Source organism: Rhamphochromis sp. 'chilingali', assembly GCF_963969265.1.
Source record: "Rhamphochromis sp. 'chilingali' genome assembly, chromosome: 22".
Lineage (NCBI taxonomy): Eukaryota > Metazoa > Chordata > Actinopteri > Cichliformes > Cichlidae > Rhamphochromis > Rhamphochromis sp. 'chilingali'.
The window spans coordinates 18,575,819-18,601,869 of NC_137950.1; the positions used below are offsets into that span (position 1 = coordinate 18,575,819).

Here is a 26,051-nt window from a genome sequence, read left to right on the forward strand (position 1 = left end):
CCCTGTGGCCCACTGTGGGACAATGCAAGGCCCAGGACTCGTCTAGCAGGCTGCTGGGTGCTTGAGCCGCACAGGGCCCACACAGGGAAACAAAAAGCAGGCGACGTGGGAGGCTTTACTCTCCCTGCTCCACAAAAGCCAGGGGTAAAAAGAAAAGAACATTTCCTGCCCCTACACCCCCGCTGACTCGCATCCTTCCCACCACCTATGTCGTGAAAATAAACAAATATAGCAGGAGACGGACGCGCCGCTCTGCAGATGTGACGAGCTGATTCGCAAGCTCGAGAAAGAGATTTCGCATTCAAAACAGCCTGAAGTAAAATTTAAGGGCACCCTCTTGTGCGAACATCAGTGAGCACGTTTACTCTTTCCACATCCAGGACACAGATATGGCACCTGCTGCTGAAATCCACCCAGCAGACACAAACAGAAGCAGCAGTTGTTGGCGTTTGATTGTGTTATTAATATCGCCTTGGCTCTTTTTTTTATTCTGATCCGCTCCTCTTTCTTCCAGATGTGAGGTTAAAATGCTCACAGGAAGCCTGCATGTTTTAATAGGGTCATAATCAGCCTCTTCCTGCAAATTCAATCCATTTCAGCAAGTGCATAAATAAAAACTATATATAATATATATAGTAGCTGGTAACTTCCATCAGTGAAAAGCCTTTCAGATGTCAGACCTTTTGGAAGGGAGATGGGGTACAGGAGAAGTCAGGGGGGGAATAAAGTGACAGCAGGACAGAGTAAGACAAAGGGAGGGGGACAGAGAGGTGGAGGCCAGACAGGAAAAAGCTGTTGGCCTTGCATTTCCGCCTGGTGGAACCTTGCAGGGCCAATTTGAGCCCTAAATGTGAAGGTGGCGACCTTGTGGGCCCAGTGGGTGGCTGGGCAGGGGGCTAGAGCCTCTGTCTCCTTGCTTCATGTCATGATATGATGAGTTGTCACAACAGCTTGCAGGGCGCTAATGAGCTGTAGTGAGGCCGGGGCAGGGAAGGGAGACCGGGAAGAGAGGGGTGAGGGACGTGGGGATGACAGTGGCGTGATGGATTGGGGTCCTCCAAATTCCAAAGCAAGCAGAAAAAGCTGCCAGAGCACACTGCCTCTCCCAGAACACGCAAGTGGCCGGAATCCAAATCACATGGAGTGACACCATACAGAAAACAACACAACAGCAATAGTGGGAAGGGGGGAGATGTGTGTGCGCATGATTTGATATAAAGCAAAACAAAAAAAAAAAAAAAGAAACAAAGTACAAACGGTGCTGCCACTAATCTAATCATCTGGTATCAATCGATGCTGTCCTGCTGAAATCTGTTTACACAGAATTAGTTTTCCTTTGGGAGGCATAGAGTGCCCCCTCCAGGCTACAGATATTAATCTCTAAGCAAACGCCATATCATACCAATGAATGTTCAAACACACACACACACACACACGCTAGTCCTCGTAGCACTCAGCCAAATCAATCCTCAGATTCAAGCAGACAATCTAAAGGAATACTTAGAGATTAGCAGCGATGGAATATGAAATGCTCTGACAAATTACAGGCTTATCAAAGCCATGACCTTCCAGGATAACATGCTGATTAAAACTCTGCTACATTTCAAAAATAATAATTTTTTGGTTAATCAGAAGAAGAAGCAGGAGAAGAAGAAGAAAACTCCTCAAAATATTAAGAACCTGGGGATTGTAAGGGGGAGGGGGGGTGATTTAAAAAGCAGATATGGCGGTGTTGATCAGTTTTCTCTTGCAGAGAAGATGCATCTCCGAGGGCAAGAGGCTCCCGAGACCACAGTATATTTAAAAGTTAATCTATTCACTTTGCTGCAGTGACATGCTGACTGCTTGATCAGAGCGCTGAACAAAAATATTATGTGGGCCAGAGCCTTTGCTCCCCTTCCTCCTGCTCTCTTCACTAACACTCAAGTCATTCGTCATCATTTATTTTTTTCCTTCTGCTTCCCATCTTTGATAGTCGGCACATCAAATAGAATTGCAGAAAGGACATGTTCTGATATGTCACAGATAAATAAAACTGCGCACAAATAGCTTAAATATGAAGTGGTATTTTGGTAGAGCTGTTGTATTCTGTGAAGACAAATCATCCTCTTAGACACACGTGTGTTCAAGCTTTTTTCCCCCTCTTCCTTTTCAGTGTAAACAGCCTCTTGAACTCACATACCTGAGTTAGAGGAGGCTTCTCTGAGAGGTGATATTGTATGACGGCGTTAAGAGCCAGACTGAACTGTGCCTTTTGAAATGCAATCAGTCCCTAAGAATTTCATCAGAAAGCCGAGCAATTAGAATCTGAATTGAATGGCAACATTAACAAAAGAATATGTTAATCTGTGAGGTTGCCCCAAATCTTATTTTACATTTCACAGCTAAGACATGAGTTTGATCAAATATTATCAAGTAAATAATTCTCCTCTTGAGAGAATCACGTCTATTGCCTTTTTAATTAATTTAAGCACATTGTTTATAACGTTTATTATGTGGGCTTTAAAGTTATGCTCACAAGTGTGTGGCAAAAAACAAATAAATAAATAAAAATATTTGGGATACTGGTCTTGGATCAAGGTCAGGCATGCACATACACAAGCACACGAACATGCACGAGTTTTTAACGTCAAAGTATTTCTAACAGGCTTTTTTTTTTAAAAATCAAGTGACCACCACTCTCTCAGCCACCCCCCCCCCCCCACCCCCCAAAAAAACCACTCCCCTCCTCCCTTTCCCCTCACCTATCTACAACTGGCCTGCACCACAACAGCTACCTGTCAAAACAATGTTAAAACCCTTCAGTGGTAAGAAAAAGCAGAGACAGTGAAGAAGCAGGGGAGCAGCGTTACTCACCCAGCTGCTCAGATTGAGGTGCCAGCAGCCCACCTGCTGGAGGAGAGAGAGCCCGGGGCCTAGGACTCCTGCCTTGGCTCCCGTCTCCTCCGGCCCGGCTGGAGCTCCATCCCGCGGGTACATGACCCCCTCGGTTCCACCCCCACCCCCACCCCCGCCCCTGCCTTCTCCTCCTCCTCCTCCTTCTTCTTCCACCTGGCCCCCCCCCCAGCTCCTCCTTCCCCGTCTACGCCGGGGAAAAGCCCTCTCACTTTCCTTGGCCGCTCCTCTCCTTCACTTCTTCTCTTCCTCCTTTGTCTGTTCCTGTCTTGACTCCTTCCTCCACTGTGTGCGAGTGTATTGCCGGGCATGTGTGGCGCGAGCGTGCATATGTGTTTGTCGTCCCCCCTCGCTTTGCGTTTGGTGCCGCAGCCAGCTGACCATTGTTCCCTCAGGTTTTTGACATTAGAGTGCGTGTCTCCTGACGTGTCTAGAGCAGGCTCAGGGTCTGAGGCCTAGTTCCCCCCCCCATAAACACACAGTCACCAAATCCTCTCCACCCACCCACCCACCCACATCTGCCTGCTCAAAAAAAAGGAGGAAAAAAAAGAGGAAAGAAAATCCCCCAAAATCCTTCACTCTAACCACAGAAGCACTTGCTCTTTGCGGCCACCAGTCTCCTCTTCTTTGTCAGAGAAAGTTTTGATGCCGGTGACAAGAAGTATAAGAAGTGAAAGCCAGAATGTGGACAGAGAGAAGGAAAAATTACTCTGAGCAGTTGTTCAGCACCGCAGTAGTCTTCCCACTAGCTATACTCCAGAAAAAAATACTCACAAACACACACACACATACATATACACACAAAATCAGTTATTACCCAAATCCCTGCTGTACGTTGGGTCTGTGTATGTGTTTCTTAAGAGTATGTGTGTGTATGTGTGTGGGCTCTGCTGTGCCTCCAGGATGCCCAGAGACGAACTGGCAGTTTGAAAAGCTTTGGCTACAAGGTAAAGCGAGCAAAGCGAGAGATGGAGACAAAGAGGAGAGAGAGAGCAGGAGAGAGAGAGAGATAGAAAGTGGAGGAAAAAAAAGGAACAAGACACAACAACATCCACAAAGGGAGGGCAGGCTCAGCAAAGTGTGGCCAACAGTCACTTTATCTGTGTGATGCTGACAGTCCCCTCTTCATGCCCACTTTCCAGGGGAGAAACCAAGGAGAGGGAGAGAAAGTCTTCACTCTGACACAGACGTGGCACCTTTCGTTGCAATCTTTCTCTCTTTTTTTTGGTTCCTGTCCTCTACCCCGCTCTACTTTTTTTCCTCTAAACAATACCTTAGAGTGGAGAACAATTCTTCTTTTAACCCCCCTCCTCCCTCCTTCCAACTCAATTCAAGGTTCATGTGAACAAGGCCTCGAGCCCCTCCTCACTGCCCTCTCTTCCCTGTTCTCCTTTTTCTCTGCAACTATTTCACCTTCAAGACCATTATTCTTCTGAATACTGAAACCAAACAATAAGCTTTGTGTGGTCAAGATTCCCCCCCCCCCGAGCAATTCAAAAGATGTGCCATCCACTGCAGAAATAGACGAGATGTATTTAAAAGGGAAATCCTTCAAACGAGACTTTTCATTTATTATTTAAAAAAAGAAAATAAAAACGTTCCAGAATTTTGCAATGCTGTTTGTTCGCTTTATTTATTTAGTTTTGGGTGTAGCAATAAAATAATAAATAAATAAATGAAATATCCAAAAATATTTTGTTTATCCTAACATGACTAAAAATAAGAGAAGAGGAAATATAAAAAGTTTAGTAAAGTTTAGTTTAGTAAACTGAGAAGAAACAAAAAAAATGCTACATGTTGAGGAAAACTTCTTTTTCAGTGCAACAAATTAATTATTTAAAGTAATAAGTCAAGCTGTCACACTTTTTAAAGAGATTTTAAATTTTGCGTTCTATAATAATAATTAGGCTTGCCTTATTTTAATTATCTAAACACCTGGACCTGAATAAGAACCATGACAAATTAAATATTTATAGAATAAATGTCACATTTATTCAATTTTTTTAACATGACCTAAATAAGAATATCAATAAAAAAATTAAAAATAAAGTTTAACTACAGTGAGAAAATTTGTATGTAGAAACAAGCAATAATTTCTTTTTTGGAAGTGAGGTCAGAGAAATGAAAACACAAATGCTTCTCATTACAGCATTTTAAAAGCTGGCAACAGAAACAACTGCAAAGTTTTTTTTCTTAATACAACAGAGACTTTGTTTTCCTCAAAATACGCTCTCGCTTTCTTTTCCTCCTGCACTCGCTCAGCCTCTCTGCTGCTGTTAGGACCCTGCTCTTCCCCTGGCCTGCAGCAGGCATTCCTGAGGCCCTTAAAGCCAAAACAAAGCCCTGGGAATGTCCTTTACACAACTTGAACAATAGCGCCGGGGCTCCAGCTTGACAAGTAAAAGAGCTCCGACAAGGCGGTGGCTAATTGCCTGCCCTCCCTCCATTCAGCCGCCCCGCCACACTCCTGCCATCTCCTTTTGTCCCACGTGCACTTTCTTAAGTAAACTGCCAGTTTGCCAGCAAGTGATGGACAGCTCCCAATCATCCGGCCACAATGGCATCAACGCCACAACACAAGAGAGCACAGGGAGGATAAAAAAAACTTTTAAAAACCCTCTTTTTTTTATTCGACGGTCTAAGATGTTCGCACGAGACCGAAAAGTGTGCGAGGGGGAAAAAAGAAAAAGAATGACGGACAAAAAGTTTTACAAAACAAGGAAATGAAACAACCTATGACCTTAGCAGTTCATTGTTTTCTCTGATAAATCACAACAATCGGAGGCAAAATGCACGAGCACCAACTTCAAAGTCCTCAGCAATTACTATAATAATTACAGTATAATTATGATATTTCCAAAAAATTCTATTTGAGTAAAAACAATTGAAATTCTTTTAAACACACAAAATCCAAATTAAATATTGACTCAGATTTTTTTTAATATTACCAGAAGAATGAGAACAGCTGATGTGAGCGATGATCAGATTTACTTAAATTAAAACGTCAATAAAATATATATTTTAAAACTGATTCGATACGAATAACAGCATGCATGAATTAAAACGTGAAATAGCAGCATTTTATTTTTTAAAGCACACAATAAATAAGAATCGTATTTGGTTTGATGTGTTAGAATAATGCACCCCTGTCAGGCTGTCAGGACAAAGCAATCAAACAGTGCCTTTCATTATCCAAATTGTCAATCTGTCACTTAGCAACATAAGTGTTATAAATTGCCAAACGGAGCACAGAAAAATATCCACGGATAGATTCAACCAAAACATGATATTTAAAGTCAAACAAGCACCAGAAAATTAAGCACAGCTGTAATTAAAATGTTGAAAAGTCTTACCATTTAAAAGAGCTGTATTTGAGATGCTGCTCGGTTCCTGGTTAAAACAAGCATGCTGGCACTCATGGTAGTGCACAGACTCCAAGCAGACTCCCACCACCATGTCAGCCACTAATCCACTGGGGGGCAGCACCTCATCTACGGCAGCCCCTCGCTAAAGCCCGATGGGTTAAGCCGATAAGACAGCGGCCGGAGGACCGGGCGACAGCCAAGGTAATGCTGGAGCGAATTTAGGACGGCAGCCCTTCGGGTCCCAGAGCGGGGGGGAAGGACCGCGAGCGAGCGGCCAGAGCTGGCTGTTCACTTTCAGCCACCTCACGCATTCAAACGCACACTCAGAGGCTGCGCTGCTCTTCTCCGCGTCTGTCCGGGACTCCCTCTTTACCCCTTGCCCATCTTCATATCCCCCCTAATAAGCTCTTTTGTGTCCATCTCTCTTTCTTTGATAAGTTGAAAGAACAACAAAAAGAGGGCGAGAAAGAAAAGCTTTCATTCAGCTTGCTTGGAAGACATAAAGGTAGTGGAGTGCTGTCTATAGGAGTTGCCCTAACTTGGCTAAACTCAAGCAGCGGGGTGTCTCTCGTCATGTCATTAATCCCCAAAACTAGCCACGCTCCATTCACTGCTAGTCACACTAAATTAAATGCAAAATCAAAAACACAAACACCGGGCAGAAGAAGTGTCAGAAAAAGGGGGAAAAAAGGCTAGAGAAAGCTTTCCGATCCAGGGCAAAGGGTGTGTGGTGTTGCAGCCACGTTGCCCCTAAGTCCTGCCCGTCGGTAGCCCCAATTTTTGATGTAGGAAGCCCCGGGAAGAAAAAAAAAAAACCAGTCTCACAAAAGACAAAAAAAACAGACATTTATCACCAAAAGAGCCTGTCACTGTAGTACAGCTTTTGCACCTCCAACTCTCCTGCCTGAACTCTCTTAAGACAACTGAGGGGGGAAAAGGAGCCCCAACTCCAAAGTCAAACCTGCCAGACAACAAGGCAACAACGGCAGTTAAAATAATACCCAAAAATACAAATAAATGGATACAAGCTGTGGACGGTTTTCAGGAGAGCTGGCAATAGTAAATTCAACCCGGCCAACTGGTGGCTTGAAGAGAGGAAGCCCACTCTTAAAGCCGTGATCCGACCATCCGCTATACCACCGCTGTGAGCCTTTTAACCACAGCAGAAAAAAAATTACTATTGATCTTCAAATGGCGATAATTGAAAAGATCAAAAAGATTAAACAAAAAGAAAAAGAGAGAAAAATCAAGAATGTGCTGACTTACCATGTTGTGCTCCTTTTTTGTTGCAAGATTTTGTTTAAATAAAAAAAATATTTGCTCAAAGATGCAGCATTGGAGGTGTCAAATTTTTGTAGCCGTCTCTTGATCGTATTACTTCCACAGTCCTGGTTTCCAATGCGTCTGAACTTTTTCCCTTTCTCTTTTATTTTGTTTGTGGTACCTAGCCTTTTTTTCCCCCCTGCTTAAGACTTTAAAAGCCTTCAGCTCAGTAAAGCAGCACAAATTATCTTGCCACCTTGCTCAGCTCTGATGCTTTGGCCGCTAACTTTGGAAGGCCCTTTACTACTGCATCAAAATTAGCATTGTCAAAGCAGTTAATGAATATTAATATTGTATTTGTCATTGGAGCTGGCCCATTGCTGAACTCCAAGTCATCCATCAGGGACAAGATTAAGCACACAATTATTTCTGACTGACAGGGACCAAATCTGGAAGATTTTTTTTCCCCTCCAACAATTTAAAGAAAAAGACACAACATCATCTTAAGGTACCTCCCATGAGACGAGACAAGATTAATACACTTTTAATGAAGCAAGATTTCATGGTGCACGAACAGCAGGAACCTCGAGAAAAAAAGGAGAGAGGAATATAGAAATATTTCGGCTCAATTTCTACAATCATTTAAGCACTGGATTTATAAATTACAACTAATTTCGATGACAGGAGACAAAATTTTACCTCAAAGATTTATATTTTTTTGGAGTGAAAAACATTTGTTCTCTCAGGTATCTTTATTAATACATAAAAGCTGGATTTCACCTTTTTTTTTTTTTCTTTTGATCATAGAAAAAAATAAGACGTGCGTGCGCTTCAGAGTAAGCGTCGCTGGAGATAAATTTAACATGAAACAATAATTAAAACACGGGACCTCCGGCTCTCTCGGCAGAGCCCGGCAGATCGCCGACCGCTGAGGACCACACAGGCAGCCTGCATCAGCACCACCCGCTGCACCAGCTCCATCCCGGAGCTTTCTCCCCTGCTTCGCCGCCCGCTTTCCACTGAAACGGCATCACAACCAGCAACTACGGCTCCCGGCACAATTTTCCAAACCTTCATCGAACGTGTGACAATTCTTATTATTATCTGAATGATAATAATAATGCTGGTTTCATTTCTCCAATGAAAATCCTCATCGGAATTATTTAGTAAATTTAAAGCTCTCGTTGAAATATTTACCTCAACAAATATCACTGCTACTAACACGTGTCTAGAAAAATTAAGCAGATGACGCATCATCTTCTTTACTCCTCTGTATCCAAAGCACCTTTTGCATGATTTTAAAAAAAATACAAAACACTTTTCTTAGTATTGTAAATTTTGAACGGCACCATGCCCAGCTTTCCCAGCAGCATCCTTCCTTTCCCCACAATTATCTGATTTCTCTTCTCTTTTCAATCATTTCAATCGGGGGAACGGACAAATTCTTACCGGGTCCAATTAAAACTTATTTTCTGTTACTTTCTGTCGTCTGAAGAACACAACCATAAAATAAAGCGAAAAGGCACAGAAGCAGTCGCACAAAAAAATGGCAGATGTGGGGCACTAATGCCAGCAGCCCAGTGAATTGGTGTGAGTGTAGGGGTCAAGCTGCGGGCTCACCTTGGAGCGCCGAGCCCCTGCCGACCACCCTGCCGGCTACCTAATACCATTAGTAACCCTTAGATGAACATACTAAATTGGCCTTTTGTTCTCCAGGAGCTGATCCGGCCTCACCAACTCACTGGTATCACGGCACCGAATGCAGATGGTGCTGGTTTTCTCTGAGATGAATAGCGCGCTTGAGAAAGCGCTGCTTCATCCCGAATCGCCCGATCTCTAAAAGCCGTCGGCGCGGCATTATCTTATTTTATTGTATTTTTTAAATTATGTCGCTTTTAAAAAAAACTGGAAATAATTCTTTAGATTTTTCTTTTTTACCAGTTTATTTACTTTTAAATCTGAAATTTAACTAAATGTGTGTCATACATATAATTTAGTATAAAAATGTGAAACTCTTAATTTGCAAGATTGTTCAATGTTTGATTTCACCGGCTAAAAATTGTAAATGTAATAAAATTAGGAAGCTAACCTAGTTTAAAAAAAAATCTAATTAATTGTGGGTTTAAATAATTATCTCAATTAAACACGTATCGCTAAAAATATCAAAGAATCAAAATTTCAAATGTGCATCACTAATAAATCATTTCTAATTAAAAACATAACAAATTTAGATTTTAAACATACATCTCTTTAAATTCAAATAAGTGCAAGGAAGGGAATGACTCAAATTTAAATTACAATTAATAAAACAATCTTTTCATTGTTGTGACAAGGGCACAGACACTGATTAAGTGTTCACACAAGGCCGTCTATGAAAACAGGCACCAAACGCTGCGAATTAATTCAAGTTGAGAGCCTAAAACAGGTCCAATCTAGGTGAGGAGGAGAGAAGGGAAGGGAGAGACGAAAGTGAGCGGAGCAGCCAGCTCTGTGGCCCAGCGTGATCACATCAGCGCTAGTATCAAATTAACTCTCTGACTTTGAAATTTATTGATCTGCTATTAAGACACTAGTGAACTTGATGAAGTGAGTGCTGTAGGTGACTCTGGGACTTCAAAGTGTTGCACCAGCCACATAAAACAAGCCACTTTGATCCCGGCTCCGCTCCTCGGATCTGGAGAGGGGGCTTCAGAGGAACCCCCAATTCTGCTCTCCTCTCTTCTCCCACTCATCCCGGGCCCGGGCTGCGGCTCTCTCTTTCCCTTTCCACATCTGTTGATGCCCCAAGAACCGGCAAAGCACCGCTGGCACACAGTGTTCAATCGCACCAATGGAGAACGCAGTAGTGCACAGTGGTGCAGACAGATGTTTTTTCTGATTCACTGAGAAATCATAATAAAGCAACACACACACACACACGAACACCAAAAAATGCAATACGATGTCAAAACAACAACTAGACTAAGGTGGCCATCTAAGCGCAATGGCATTAAAATTCAGTGTCGATAAGAAGGGGATTCTTCATGCCAAATACGGCATGTAATAAGGTCGACGATGAGAGAGACAATGCAGAGTGGAAGATAGCGGTACTATTGTGTGGTGAATACATCCCCCTCTTCGCTTAAGGCAAGTCTTCCCACTACATTAAATATTGTGTGCTGCCAATCACACCTGCCTTTTTTTTTCATTTTGTGCCACTGGGTGGAGGTAGTAGTTAATGTTTTCAACATGCACTCTTATCACTACAATATACCGAAGCAGACACAAACCACAGCCGGCCCACAGAACACCACCTCATCTCCACAAACTAAAAACATTACAGGACAAAATACAGGAAATAAATACGGAAAAAAAGCAACAACTAAATAAAATCCTATTTGTTTCCTCTCATCATTTTGCAACAAAACAGCCTACAAAACTTAGGTTTGCCCTCCACTGAGCTGCTAACTTAGCGGGATCAAGTAAAATAAATATTAACGGCTAAATTAATCATCGGGAGGACAGTGTTTGCACTCAAGCTCCAGTGCTCAAAGGCAGGGGTGTGTATGTGTGTGTGTGTGTGCGCTTGCGCGCGAGTGTGTCTGCACTTGGAGTGCCGGGGCTAAGCTGCGTCTGTTTAATTAAGAGGGGTAAAACAGATGACAAATGCGAGACAGTTAAACATTTAATGTGTGCTTATCTCCCCCCTCATTTATTTAGTTGGGAGAGATTCAGAGTGGGTGGCGTTTAAGAGTGATGTGCCGGCGAAACGCTGGCGGAATTAGAACGTAGCCCCGTGCGCCGCGAGAAGTCAGCAAGCAGCACGCAGCCATTTCCTGACAATTGTTTTGACGTTTTGCAACTTAATTCTGTTTGATGGGAAAGAAAGGGATTAGGTAATAAATCAAATAAACACAAATATGGATTCTGCTACACAGCTGTTTCTGAAAAGCAAAAAAAAAAAAAAAAAAAAAAAAAGGAGGACAACGTAAATGACAGCGTAACTCGATTATGGATAAAGTATTTTTAGCATCATTGCCTAAATTGTCAAAACAAACCATGCAATTAAAAATGCAACTATATCAAAGGCCTAGTTTCTCCTTCATTTCACCTGACAAAGACTTAATTTTTTTTTTCTGGTTGATCCCCATTGTGTATCTCGTACTGATGCACATTGCCTAGAGTCAATGTCAAATCCCAGCTCCAAAAGTCCCGCAAAAAATACAGAACGAACAGTGCCCGCGGCACACACATTCCTTTTACTCAACCCACTTGCAATATCTCACCCAAAGTTACCGTTTCCACTGTGACAACGTTAAACTGAAAAACAAAAAAATATTACATACCTAGAATATATACTCTACCTATACTGTGTGCGTGTGTTTATGTAATATATAGCGTCTGTTTATCACAGTATGTTAAAGAAGGGAAGAGAAAAAGAGAAAGAGATAAAATGGGGTGGAAGGGGTGGTGGGAGAGAGAATGGAAAGCTAAAAAAGCACAAAAAAAGAGAGAGTGAGAGAGAGAGAAAAAGAAGAAAAGGAGGAGGAGGTGGAGGAGAAAAAAAGCACTGTGCCAAAAGCATATATAAGAGAAACCTTCACCAATTAGTGGGGAGAAACGGGAGAGGGAGCTGCCGCGGCGTCGGCACTCAAAGAGCCAGGCCTCGCGGCGAAGCTGTCATGTCGGCAGGATTGATCAACAGGCCTGCTATTTCTAATGGCATGTTGTCATGAAGCTGCAGCCATGGGGAGCCACCTGCCTCAGTCCTCGCACAGCATTCCGTGTGTATGTGTGTGTGCGCGCGGTGTGTATGCATGTGTGTTTATGTGCATGAAAGATGGTTTGGGGGGGTATTTCAGCAGCCATGCCTATTCTGTGCCCATATATCTTTTACTAACAATTTGAAAACAGCCTGGAATCCTCCTCCCACTCTCTGGCAGTCTACCTTGCCTACCCCTGAAGGTGGAAGAAATGTGCCATCTTGGATCTTTCTTTATTCTCACACACAGCAAAGCCAAGCTGAGGTAAAATCCAAAACAATGGAAGACCACAACAATAAAAACAATAACAATAATAAAAATAATAATCATAATAATAATAGATTAAATTTGTCTTTTTAATCTTCACAGGGAATAATTACTGTCCGACAAATATATTCCTCAGTTGTACGGTATGAAACACGACACTACAAGTAAAGTTATCCTGTCTTTGATTAAAGCTCGTTTCCGTTTCATTAAAAAAAAACAAGAAAACCCAACAACAATCTGTCTAAGAATAACCAGACAATGGAAGCTTGCTTGTAAAATGCCGACCCAGAAAAAGCGCAATCAAAAAACGAGAAAATTACTTTGTTGAAAAACGTCACGTTATCCCCGTTTTCAAACTGCTTCACCGGGCCACACAGCCCGCACTCGCTAACAATAAAAAAGTCAAATAAAAGTTACAGAACTTGAGAGTTCAAGGTAGCGCGGGCTACTTGGAGTGCGTGTCACGTACAGTTAACCTTTTTATCGGGCATGCCTGTGGTCTCATCAGTCGATGAAATTCTTTGCCCGCGGCGGTGGCTTAGCCGAGGGACATGGACCAATAGAAAAATATTTCATTGTGTTAGCATTTCAAATGGCGAGTGGAGGGTGGAGAGGAGGGCATTTGGAGGGGCGGTGGGGGAAGTCGCTCGAACCGATCGTTGCCAGCGGAATTAATTGCCTATTCTGAGAATAATGTCCCTTAACCACGATTCTCGGAGGGCCGAACGCTAGCAGAGGCCACTTTTTTTTCTTTTTTTTTTGTTTGGTGTCTTCAAAAAGACGAGCGCTTAGGGGTACTGGCCGTATTAGGGGTTTAGCTCAGTCCCCTTCAGGCTGGGAAAAATAATCAGAAGCACTGAACCAAACTCAAGTAATCCGTACTCCAATTAAAAACGGCGAACCCATTACACTGAACATTAGCGCATCGACAAATAAAAACCTTAAAATTACGGCTAAATTGATTAAACTTTGCCAAATTCTGACAAATATTTGGAGTATTAGCGCAAATTCACTTTAGGAGAGACAACACGAGAAATTATCCTTCTCCGTTCGGCTATCAGCCAGTGCTCGATAAATGGCTCAAGATGGCGCGACCCCAGTGGTGCTTCTATCCTTTTATTTAAGGGGATTTAAGTTCAGGCTCGGCTACACATTGGCCAAGCATATGCAATGACCCTAACTGATATTGGTGCATCTTTTAGCCAGATCTTAATCTAACCTTTATAAAGCTGTGCAGCTTTTCAGACTCAAAACAGCATTAAGAAGTAGCATTGTTTGGTGCGAGGAAAGAACAGCCCTGGGAGACGACGCCACAGAAAAGCTGGGGCAAGGAGCCCTCTGGAAAAGCAGCTGCTTATGCACTCCACTCAGTAGACAAACAAACCAAAACCCAACGGCTACGAAGGGAGGGGAAAAATTTATTTTTTTTCATTTTTTTTTTTTTTTTTGAAGACAGACAGGGCATCCCAAATGCTACCTCCCTCCACATCGACCTCTACGGGCCCATTCGTGCTCGGTGTCAATTTCATCCCTCGGCAGATGGACGGACGAATTCGCAGCAGTCCCCATTACACGCCTCTCCTTCGCTCATTGTGAATTCAGTCAACGAAGTCAATCTTATTAACTTCCGCGCCGGTTCACTCATGACATTTTCTTCAATTTTCTCGCCAACATCAAAAACATCAATTAGCAGCTCGAAAATGGGAAGGAGCGAATGACAGAGTCCGATAACGCAGCCTTATTTGAAGCCGAGGGTAAATCTATTCTCCAGTTTTGAATGTGTTCATTACAATTGCGTTTTCAAAGAAGACCTCCAAATAGCAAAGAAATTAAATTTATCTCCTAGAAATGTCCAGAAATTGTTTTTTTTTCTTCCCTTTCTTTTTTTTTAAATCCTGTGTCTATCTCTCAGCCTCAGTGGGTGACACAAAGCATTGTGGTGCTACATTTTCTTTTTCTCATTAGAACAGATCACAACTCCCACAGAAGTTGAAACCCTATACTGTAACCTCTAGACTAACCCGTAGAAATTACTTTAAAAGGAGTCCAACATTTCTTTGGGAAGAAAAAAGAAGGCGATAAAGTAGCCTGCCCGTGACCTACGGATCCAACAAAAATACTAGACGATAAATGCAGTATCTATTTTTTACCCTACAAGGGGAGCTATTATCAGATTAAAGGAATAAAACGCTTTACGGGGAAAAAACGCTAGGGCTTTTCTTTTGTATTTATCAGTTCTCAAAATCAATCTTCACACGAGCATTTATCATTTAATTTACACGGCACCATTTAAAATGTGCTGTTACATTTTGTTTGTCCTGCAGCAACATTGTCACACGAATTCTGCAGTTATATTCATTTATGCCAAAAAAATTATAAAATTTGATTTTAAAATATTTTTGATACATCCAGGACTATTTTTAAAGAAATCTTAAAATCGCTGTTTATTAATAAAACAATTTTTATCATGAAATTTAAGAATGCATCATCTAAATATTAACAACAACAACAATAATAATAATAATACTACAATTAAATAATTTTTTTACAATAAAGTAGCATAATTACGTAAGTAACATTTGCATTTTTTTATAAACTATATTTTAAAATAGACTTACATTGAATAAATGTAATAAATTTCGATTAAAAAAAACAAACGAAAAAACAAACAAATCACAACCATTTTATCCACAGCCTCATTGATCATTTCCTGCTACTCCACAGCACAGTTACATCAAAATGTGAAATACAAACCTACACATTAATGAAGAAGCTCTCTCATGGCTCAACTCCTCTGCCTCCCATCACTGATGAACATGTAACTCAATAAACCTCGGCCGGTAACCTTTAAGTAAAAGGCTATTTTTTTGCCGATATCCAAACATTGTCAGACGGCTTCCTCATGCTTGAGTTACATCTCCGAGGGGGTGAACAAAAGCAACTTTAGTGGCTGTGGAAAGACACTCGCAATGCGAGGGGGGGAGCGGGCCGGTCGCTTACGGAGATGTGCGTATCACGTTCCTCCGGCCCATTGATTTCTGATCTTTTGACATTATTTAGTAGCTTTTTATTTTCTTGCCCGTCTTTTATTCCATGTCATAAAAGACATAAATGTCCAAACAAGTGATGTTGGGAATATCTACTATCTGTCAGAAGAGTAGGCTTTTCCCGGCATTAAAGCGACCGAATGCTCTGACGCAGTGCCGAGAATCGGCGGGATGAAAATATCACTCTTTGTAATGGAGGCTAATCAGATTTCGGATGCCGTTTGCCTTCTAGCTAAAAGGAGATGGAAACGCTTGGAGCAATAGGGCTGTAACCAGTATACTTAAGAGTTCATCGCAATCCTGACCTCGACACAAAAGGCCTTGCGTTTGTTTTCTCACACTAAACTGGTATGTACGGCCAAGAAAAACGGGACGCGGAGTCAAAATTTTAATTTATTCCTAATGTCATTTTAATCTTTATTTCTGTTCTAAATAGACATGGCTGAAGCGGCGAAGCCAGCATGCTAAACGCAGAGGAAAACGAGGCGATGCATCTGTAACACGGCTGTCGGCTGAATGTTGAACACACAGTAGTGATCAGTTCCATTAAGCGGGGATTTGATCATCTCCCCCGTGCGCTTTCACAGCCCGGCTTCAGATTAGATCACTGTGAAAATGGTCAAATGGTGTGTTTATCTCTCTGTAATTATTTTGATGCAGATGACAGAGATTGGTTGTTTGCATGTGGTTAGATGAGTGTGCACAGTGTGAGCCAAGGCATGCACACACACTCTCAGGCAGGCACGCGAGCGTGGAAAGAGCTGAATGGGTACTCTCAATGCCATTAACCCATTAGATAATTTCAACAAAGGCCTGAGAATAATGTTTTATGTGCAAGGGGGGAAAAAAATTAATGTTCTTGCTGGGCAACACAAATGGACTTTCAATGAGATCGAAAGCGAAATCCTCGGACAAGAATGGCGTGTGTTGAGCTAAGCTTAAACATGTAACCGCTGTGGTAAAAACACTATCTTACCTTGACAGAAGTAAAAAATATTTTGTTGCGCCCCTAAAAACAAATCAAAGCAGACTACGTGCTTTCATAGGAACACATCTTGCAGAAAAACAGCAGGAAAATGTGTAATATCGTCAGTCAGTAATGATGTTATGTCTAAAGTTTAAGTTCTCTCTTGGCACCAGCATAATTGAGGCACAGCTGATCTCCACTGTGTGAAGAGGACGTTTTTGTCCTTCCAGCCTCCGCTGCTCTCAGGATGCCCCCTCTACCTCGCTGTGACCTTGAGCGAAACAGCCTTAATCCTGAAGGGTCATTTTAAGATCTATTGCACACTTCCGAGGCTGATAATTACATTCAGATTTTTTATGAGATCATGAGCGTGATCTTTCGGCTCGCCCTATAATCACCTCTATTTTCACTTCACTCAACTTAGGCTGTGTCACTAGATTACCGGCCCTTCGTATCTACCTTCCCAATTACTTTTAAGAGTTTTGGATGGACAAATTTGTGCTTTCATGTCCCGTGTTAGCAGATGAGTTGCTGCTTCTGGCCATGAAAGGAGAGTTTTTAATGAGCTGAGGTAAGGTTAATTGGTTCACTAAGATCCTCTGAGTCATGTGCCTCTATATGAAATGAAGTCCATTTCCTGGAGTTTCCCCCGGACGTGTTTAATAACAAACACTTCAGCCCAATTTTCATGTTCCAGGGTGCAGGGAGAAATACAGTGAAGCTTGGCGAAGGTCTGTGTGGAGGGGGTGGAGGTTGGTTGTTTTTAGTTGTGTTACTTGCCTATACTATTAACGCCATCGGTGTTTATGTTTCTTCTGAGACCAGTGTGTAACTTAACGAATGCAATTATTGCTGTGTACTTCACAGATACCTAAAAGCTAAGTACCAGCAAAATATTATTCTGCGGCTTCTTTTTTAAAAAAAAAATCTGAAATCATATGAGGCTGCACACTGTACTTATTCACTGTGGTTGCTTGTCACATAGACCACAGTTGGGTTTCGCTTGGTTTTCTGTTCTCCAACAGTGTGTAAGAAGAGCTTTCATCTGTCGTCTAAGCTAATTCTGCATTTATCTATGGCGTAATATCCCTAATATTCCTAACACGATGTTTACTGAGGCAATGCACGCTTGCACATCTCAATATTTGCGACCATAAACTGCAAACAGTCTCAAACTCTGGCATTCAGCCTTGACTGTGGTTAAGAAAAAACACTCAACTTTTTGCATCTGTCAGGCTTGCACCAATGCCAGTGTTTAAAATAAACAACCTTGGGAAAACTATGGTTGCATTTATTGGGTTTTTGTTGTTATTTATTTGATCTTTTGCGCCAGAAGAAACACAATCTTTAAGCATTTAGCCAGCGTATAATTGATAAGACACAAGAATATGCTACTGATAAATATAATGCTATTTGGCAGTGAATGGGTTCAATATCAGCATCCCTGGCATGTACACATATCAAGTTTACCCTCAAAGTATGCATCAGTTTCAATTTGGACTCCCCTTTCCCACTCAGGCTCAGTTCCAGCTGCGTGCTTTTCTATCAGGTTTTTCACTCCAGTATGCAGGCTAGCTCAGAACATGATCGTTCCCATATGTGTTTGCTCATCACGGGACAATGAAACTGCATGAAGCTTCTGCTATTGTTATAACTTCCCAAACCATAAGGGTAAATTCGCAGCAACTTGCCTTCACTTCAGCGCAAGGGAACCGCTGCACACACGCACACACACATCACACCGTTTCACTAATCTCCTGCAAATGACTGGGCCTTTCACTTGCTATTAGAAACTACATGATCTGAATCTGCCCAGACTAAAAGACCTTGTAATCAACCCTGGTGTAAATGTGTTAAGTTCAGTGTCTTGTTGAGGGGGGTTCAATGGTCCTGACAGTGTAATTACGGGTTGCCGCCACAACGCAGCGGCCAGCACACTCAGCGCTAATTCAATCCATCTTCATTTCCAAGAGCAACGCCCCTACCATTGATGGATAGTTATCATTAGAGAGTGACAAAGCACTGAAACAACTGAGGCGTGAGCAGCAAAGTGCGTGTGTGCGTTTGTGTGCACACCGGCAGTGGAAGAGGTGTCCTCTCTGATGCACACTGCTGCCCCAGACAGCAGGATTGTATATTACAACAGTATGAATACAGAGAGATGGGATGGTGAAGAACTTTGGGTCAGGGAGCAGGGTTGCATCCTTCACACACACACACACACACACACACAAATAAATACACAGAATACCCGCACAGAGTATGTGTACGTGTTCACAAACACGCACAAACAGTTTGGCTCGCTGTTACCCCGACACACAGAGAGGCTATGGCTCAACTCACCAGCCTTTTATAGCATGCTGCTCACACTGCTCAGACTCACACACACACACACACACACACACACACACACACACACACACACACACACACACACACACACACACACACACACACACAGGTCTGGGCACCATCTGCAGCCAAACACTAAACCACAGGCTGTGATTGAGGCAGACTGGCCTGCTCCTCTATATTTTCAGTCTATATATTCAGTCCACCCTGGGCTGTATATCTTAATTATGTGCTCTACCTCTTTTCCTAAAAGAAGCGGTGATGGAGTCTGCCAGTCAGGCACTGGAGCAGCAGCAGGCCACTGAAATGAGGCCCTTCCAGTCTTTATGGGGCCTCCAGCTCAGCCACTGCATCATTACACGACTTTTAAGCTCTGGACAAAAACACAGTGGATGCCTTGTTCCCCGTGTCTTTCCTGGCGTAACGCTGCATAATAGAAGCGATCCTGTTTATGGCATTTTTTCGTCTCAAGCTGCACGCCTTCAAAACAAACTGGAACTCCGAAACTTTTCGGGAAGACTAACAGGCTGTGAAAGGCTGTAATGAGTAAATAGCTCAAAGGGTAGAAGGGGAACAAATAGCCAGAAGGATTTTAGCGCTGTGCTGTGCTCACTGATTTGTCTTTTCTCTCCTAGCGGGTTGCAGCTTTAGGGTCGCTGCCGTCTAATACACACGCGCGCGCGCGCACACACACAGACACAGGTTAGGCTTTGCCGTTTCAATGACTCAATCGCATCTGGAGCTCTCCATCGATTGTGGTCAGTGACCCAGCAAAGGCCCATGTGGCGAGCGCCTTGCTCCACCTCTCCGAATCAGACCACATTCAGAAAGGAAATCAGTATCATGGCCGCCCCTGTCCATTAACCAGGAGGTGGTGCTACCGGGATGTAGAGCACTACTTCATCTTTTTGCTTACATAGCTGAAAGGCAGACAGGGATTTGTTTGGTAGGGGTTTTCATAATAGCGGGGATTTAAAAGGCTTTTCTGACACCTGGAGTTGTAGACACTTCCTCAAAGACACAGACGTACTCTGTTTTACTGTCGGTGTCGATTTAGCGGCAGAGAGCGCTGAGAGGTTCACAGTCAGGTGACGCTGCCTACTTGAATGCATAAGATTCTCAGACTTGTGATCTCTTGTTCAGTTGGCTCACCGAGAGGAATGAATGGCTTGCTGCATAGCTCCAAACTCGCATGCACGCACACCCACGCAATTAAATCTGATGCTTACTCATGCACATTGCTAATGTGCCATTAAACGCTCACATGCGCTGTGCATTTTATGCAGCGAGCTCTGGCGATCGGTACGCATAACATGGAGGCATGAGCTCAGCGGCCAATGTGCAGCCGCAGACTGGCTGGCCTGCTTGCAGACCCTGCAGTTTGTTTAGCAACACTCCTTTTGACGACGCCCGAAGGGTGCAATTAAGCCCAATTAGAGCCTGTCGGTTTTATTAAGAGGCGCAGACTGGCCAGGCTCGGGGGCAGTGAGGGGTAGGAGGGAGGAGGAGGAGGAGAGGGAGGAGGAGTCTGCAGCACCAAGCTATCGCTGCTCTTGAGAAACTAGGCAAGCACCACTGAGGGGAAACTGGTGTAAATACACTGTATGCCAACTAAACAGGACAGCTGTGGCAATTATGACTAGGTTGGACTTTTTAAAAAAAGCCAAGCACCGGATCAAGTCCGCTTCTGCAGGTAACCTCTGTTCAAATGCAGAGAGATTACCATTGTGATGGCGCACAAACGCCGCTTAGAAGCGCAATTTTGTGATCAGAGAACCTGCAAGGATCAATGGATGACAAAACCAACTCATCTATAAATACTCACTGGCTACAGTGAATGCAGACATGTGTGGATGCAGATGTCACAAAGCATTTTCGGAAAGGGGTTGGGGGGGTGGCTGTGTAGTTATGCGATTCTGCCCTGATACATTAGTGTGGCAGTGAAAAGAGCAATACAGCTGGCTTGGAACAAAAACTGCAGCATCGCTTTCATCAGCAAATCAAAAAAAAAAAATAGAAGAAGAAGAAGAAGAACGCAAATGAATGTATCATTTTCTCCCCCCTCACAATTCCTTTTCCGTCGACCCCTCGACAGAGATGTTTACAGATAGCTATCATTCCCCCTCTTTTTCACATTTGTGCTTGGACATGTTTCAAAAGACCGGGCCTTTTCATCTCCCCTCTCGCTGTGAGGAAATTTGCTCCTTAATGGCTTTCAAAACAGGAAGCGCAGACAATAAAAAAAAAGGAGAAGTGAGAAGAACGCTTCGCTCCCCGGTCACCCCCCCCCCCCTCCCACCCCCACCCCTCCTCCTTCAGTCGACGCATCCTTTGCGGAGCTGAGTGCTGCGGCACACTGCTGCTCTGCCATGGTGCCAACTGTGCCAGTCACACTGACCTCCATCTGCAGGCAACTTGATACCATCTCTTCAACCGCCGCGTACTCCCACTGAATGGGTTTGCTCAGTCACAGTGAAGTCTGAATGGCATTCAAGGCTCAGGCTTGGAATTGTGTTTCAAGTTTGTGTGCTATTGTATTCTTTGTTCACAGCTGCTGTGTTACAAAAAAAAATCCTTTATCACTAAACTGAATACTAAAACGGTTGTACTGGAGGAATGCACACAGGAATACATTACTGCCAATGTGCAAATCATCCCACTATCAGGCAAATTAGAGACGATTTAAAAAAAAAAATTATTTATTTATTTTAAAACAAGTCTTTATCAATGACCCTCGGAAGAGTAAGGCTGAAATGCTACGGACCGGCTCAAATTACTACTTAAAGATGGTCTCTTGCCAAGTGCTAGCCTTACTATTTTTAATAGTATATGTAGGTGTCTGTTTACTCATGTTGTATTCATAATTCCGCCTCCTGCAGGGCATCTGTGTCCACTGAGTGCCCTTGAACATGCCATGAGTAGTCTTTCTGCGCCTCAACTAAAAAGAAACCTGAAAGACAGCTACACACGCTTCCGCACAGTTGGATAAAACAAACCTTAACCACACAACTCAACCTCACCAAAGAACTGGCTTTTTTTCAAAAGATGTTCAGAAGAGTGGTTTTTTTTCCGTTTTTTTTATCTCCTCGTCTTTGCTTTTTCTCTCCCTGGGAAAAACAAATGCATCATTTTTCAGTTTAAAAAAAAGAAAGAAAGAAAGAATCTTTACTCCCTCCTCTCCCTCCCATTGTGCCATTTCCGTGTATGGAAGTGTTCCCTCCCATTGATTTTCTCCCAGCCAAGGCCCTACCCAACACAAGCTGTTTCCTTGCTGGTGTCATCTCCTTGTGCCTTTCTCCTTTTAACTGTGCTTTACTCTTGGCATAATATACAACTGCCAAACTGGTGATAGGGAGGGAAGAGCAATGGGAGGAAAAGCCGATAAATGCACTCAAAAGTTTTGGCTATTGATTTCTTTTTGAAGCAGATAGGGAATAAAGAAAACTGTTCAAAGCTACAGAGAGGCCCTTGTTTTGATCACCACTACAGTCGAGCCAGTTGGTAATGTTGTTGGTAGTAAGGCATTGTGTGTGCAATGTTTGCTTTGTTGTGCATTGTGTTACAGTTCAGCCAGAAGGCTTATTAAATGCAGAGGCCAGCATGCAGTGCTATCACTGATGGATGCAATCATAGAGAAAAAGGTTTTAATTCCAATGGAGGATGTCAAAGTGAGCACACAAAACACTCCAGCTGTGTGAGGAAACACAAAAAGTTTTTAAGTTTATAGCAAGGGAAGGAAAGGCAGGACTGAAATGGAGGAACAGTGGAGAAAAAGAGGGACTGGAATATCCATGGCATCCATCTACTTAAGACAGGACACCGCAATCAAAGGTGACACAGTGCAAAAATCCAGATATGGAGGGAAAAGCTAAGCAGGAACACTTTCCAGCAGCAGCCTCTGCTCCCCTACTCAGCCAGCCCTCTGTGATGTGTGCCTGTGTCCACTGGGGGCTACAATTAGTCCATCAAACTCATTCAAGCCGGGGATCCACACCGCCTCTCCAATACCCCTTTCTGATTCTCCAAAGCCTGCGCTCGTCCAAAGAGACAGGCAACTTGTAAGACTAGGGGAGGTAGCCTTTGATGTGCCAGGTTTTACCTAGGCCTCCCTTTTTGCTCATATCAAGGCTGAGGAGATATAACAATTAAAATGGCGGGACAGGCTGACGTCGCGGCACGTGCTTGCACAGGCATGTGCCCACCTGTGCGCCTAGGACACTGGCCTTTGCAAATAGAGGGAGCACCACAGCCTGCTGGAGCAATGAGAAGTCACATGCAAGTTCAGATATGCTCTTTATGCCAGTGCTATAAATCTGTCTTGTGGCTTCTCCTGGCTTCATATTGGCTGCTCCCCCCACCTCGTTTCCGTCTGTGTCTGTCAGTTAGGCGCTTTTTTCCCCTGTAGCAACATTTCACAACCTTTTTTTGGCCTGTAGCAGCTTAAACTAATCGAGAATTTTCATTATTTATGAACTATTTAATTAATTTATAAAGCAAAAACATCCTCCATGTTGTTGTTGGATTTTTCTTTTCATCTTCAGTTTAAGAATCTGCAGTCTTTCTGTTTTGCATTAATTAAAACTGAATAGCTTGGGTAAACAGGTAATCTGGAGGTGCCATCCTGGGCTATGGGAAGTTCTGGTGGAGATTTTTCTGACATAACATATTTTATGGAAATTTAAGTGTTTTTTTTAAAAAAAATGTTTCATTTCATAGGCTTTTATTTTAAGTGTAGTCTTTCAAAATCACCCCTGACTTGTCATCTGCGTGTCAAAAGACAGAATGTGTCCAGAACCCAAAATGAACAAACTCAGAGCCTGTGGTTCAGGGCGAGCTGCTGCGTTTCGTTGTGTAAGACCCAGCTTCACTTCTGTCTTTGCTCCAGTGGGGCTCGGTGGCAGACAGCCAGGTAATTACACAGCACTGACAACCAGCTCGAAGAGAAAGGGCCAATACCACACACACATACACAAAAACACTTATTTGCATGCCCAAAGTATACAGCTCACACAGTCCCACCTGCACACACACACATAATCTGTCTTGCATTCTCTCTCTCTCTCTCTTCCCTCACACACACACATGCACACCGTCCCTGCCAAATACAAAGACTACATTATGTCAAGGAGGATTACAATGACTCCAACCTGACCCGGCTCTGCAGCCGCTCTACCTCTGGCGTGAGTCTCCCTGAATTTACTGTTTGGGGCTAAAAGACTGTCCAAAGTTTAAACAGGTGTATACTTATGCAGATGCAACAAGGCTCAAACATGTGGTCTGCATTAGCTGCTGCAGTGAAGCCAAAGCTGGAGCAGGAACCAAGCCCAGCTTGTCACTTGGGGTTGGTGATCTATTCACTTTCCATGAATTCGGGAAGTGGACACTTCCTCAAATTCCAATATAAATGAATAAACGAGACGCTAGAAACATATGCTTATTTAATCTCCGGCATAATTCAGAATTGTGAGTGGACTGCTTTAATTATTTCCGAATTGTTGTAATTGAATTCATGCATGGGAGTAATGGGTTTAGCACTGCTCAAGTAAAGAAATAACAAGACAATCAACCACACTGAGCGCTTTTATCGGTTTTATTTAACTGCTTTAATCCTCGGCGTTGAACCCAGAGGTGCGCAGAGATCGCAGCGTGACGTCACAGTTTCACAAAGCAGCGTAACGGAGTCATAACAAACTCTGCAACAGTCTGAAGCCTTAAAACCACTTGAAAAAGCAGATATTCTTAATCATCATCAGGGCTGCAACTACACTAATCCCAACAGGCTTGCCACTTCCTTTGAGTTAGACTTCAAATATGAAACCATTAAGACTAAAGTGATATCTCGCTGCAGTGAAATGTTTGTTTTTATTATCACATATTTAAAAAAAAATCTTCACATGAAGCTGTGAAGTCAATGAATCTATGGCCAGGGAGCAGCAACAACACGAGTTAGCCATTTCAATCTGACAAAAAGCACAAAAGATTCAAGGAGTGAGTCGGCATAAAGGCAAGTAAATTGCACCAGCAAAACAAAAGGGAAGTCATGCTTCAAGGAAGCAGGAGGTATTCTCTCTCCCTTGTTGGTTATTCCACACTATTTTTTTTCCCAAAGAAAGGATCTTGTTTTAAAAAAAAAAAAAAAAAAGGAAAGAAGGCATGGATTCCAGTGAATGCCAGTGAGAATCAAGCAAGCTATTCATGCTGCCAGTTGATTTAGGCACGCCTCGCTACACACCAATCAGCCCAGCCCCGGCCTCGCCAGCCACTCACTTGTCTGCCATTCCAACACAAGATGGAGACAGTGCCAAAAGTTCCAATTAAAATATCCATTTGTGATGTCTGTGCAAGAAAAAAAAAAAGAAAAAGAAAACAAGGACCGGGCTTTTTCGATAGCGTAGGAGAAAATACAACAAAAGCTGCCAAAATTCTGTGGACAAGCCACATACTTAAGAGTTTTCTGTCTACACAAACTAAATAAGTACGAAGAGTGTGTATGTAGGCAGAATGTGTGTGTGAGGGAGACAGGGAGAGAGACGGACTGAGCGTGTGCGTGCACGGGAGTACGAGCGTCTTGTTATGGAGGAACAGAGCATGTTGCAGATAAGAGGGCGATGCTGTTCAAAGAAAAAGGCAGGCCGGTAAAGTGCGCGCCGATTCGACATCATCGCCTTACTGTCCCTTAATGAGCCTGGAGAGGAAGTCTGGTGTCCACAGAATGGGCTCCTGTCTCACTCCAATCACGCTGCCGGGCTTTTTATTCAAATCTCAAACACAACTGTCACGCAGCCAGTCTGGCCGCGCTGTTTATCTTACTCCAGGAGGATGTTAACAAGACAAATGAATGAATAAATACACAAATAATGCGTTTAGGTAATGTTAATAATGTATGAATTGGAAGCTGCTTTTTGACAGTAGCGCTGCACTAAGGATTCTTCCCAACTTTGGTGACAAGCTTGTTTATTCTTTTCCCAGCATGCACTTCTCTGCATCTTTCGAAAGGCACCGTCTAGCCAGCGCTGGGCATCTATAGCACATCTCGCTGATGAGAAAAAGCGGTCTGACACATTAGTTTAGACTTCTCTCCCATGAAAAGCAGCCAATACCCTGAGTATTGAGCCATCTCTCGCTTCATCCAAAAACCTCCAGGAAGATGATC

The 26,051-nt window shown here is 43.1% G+C and overlaps 1 protein-coding gene across 21 annotated transcripts in view; it reads right to left on the reverse strand.

Annotated features, from left to right (window-relative positions):
* The window catches only part of tcf7l2 (transcription factor 7 like 2), an 86,374-nt gene that overhangs the window by 19,145 nt on the left and 41,178 nt on the right, over positions 1–26,051 (reverse strand). The window contains exon 1 of one of the 21 annotated variants that reach the window (XM_080872251.1): positions 2,857–2,998. The exons of the other annotated variants lie outside the window; for them this stretch is intronic. Coding sequence (XP_080728377.1) covers positions 2,857–2,979 — 123 coding nt within the window. The 5' untranslated portion in view covers positions 2,980–2,998. Of the gene's footprint in view, positions 1–2,856; positions 2,999–26,051 lie in introns of those variants that run through there. 21 annotated transcript variants of the gene reach the window in all.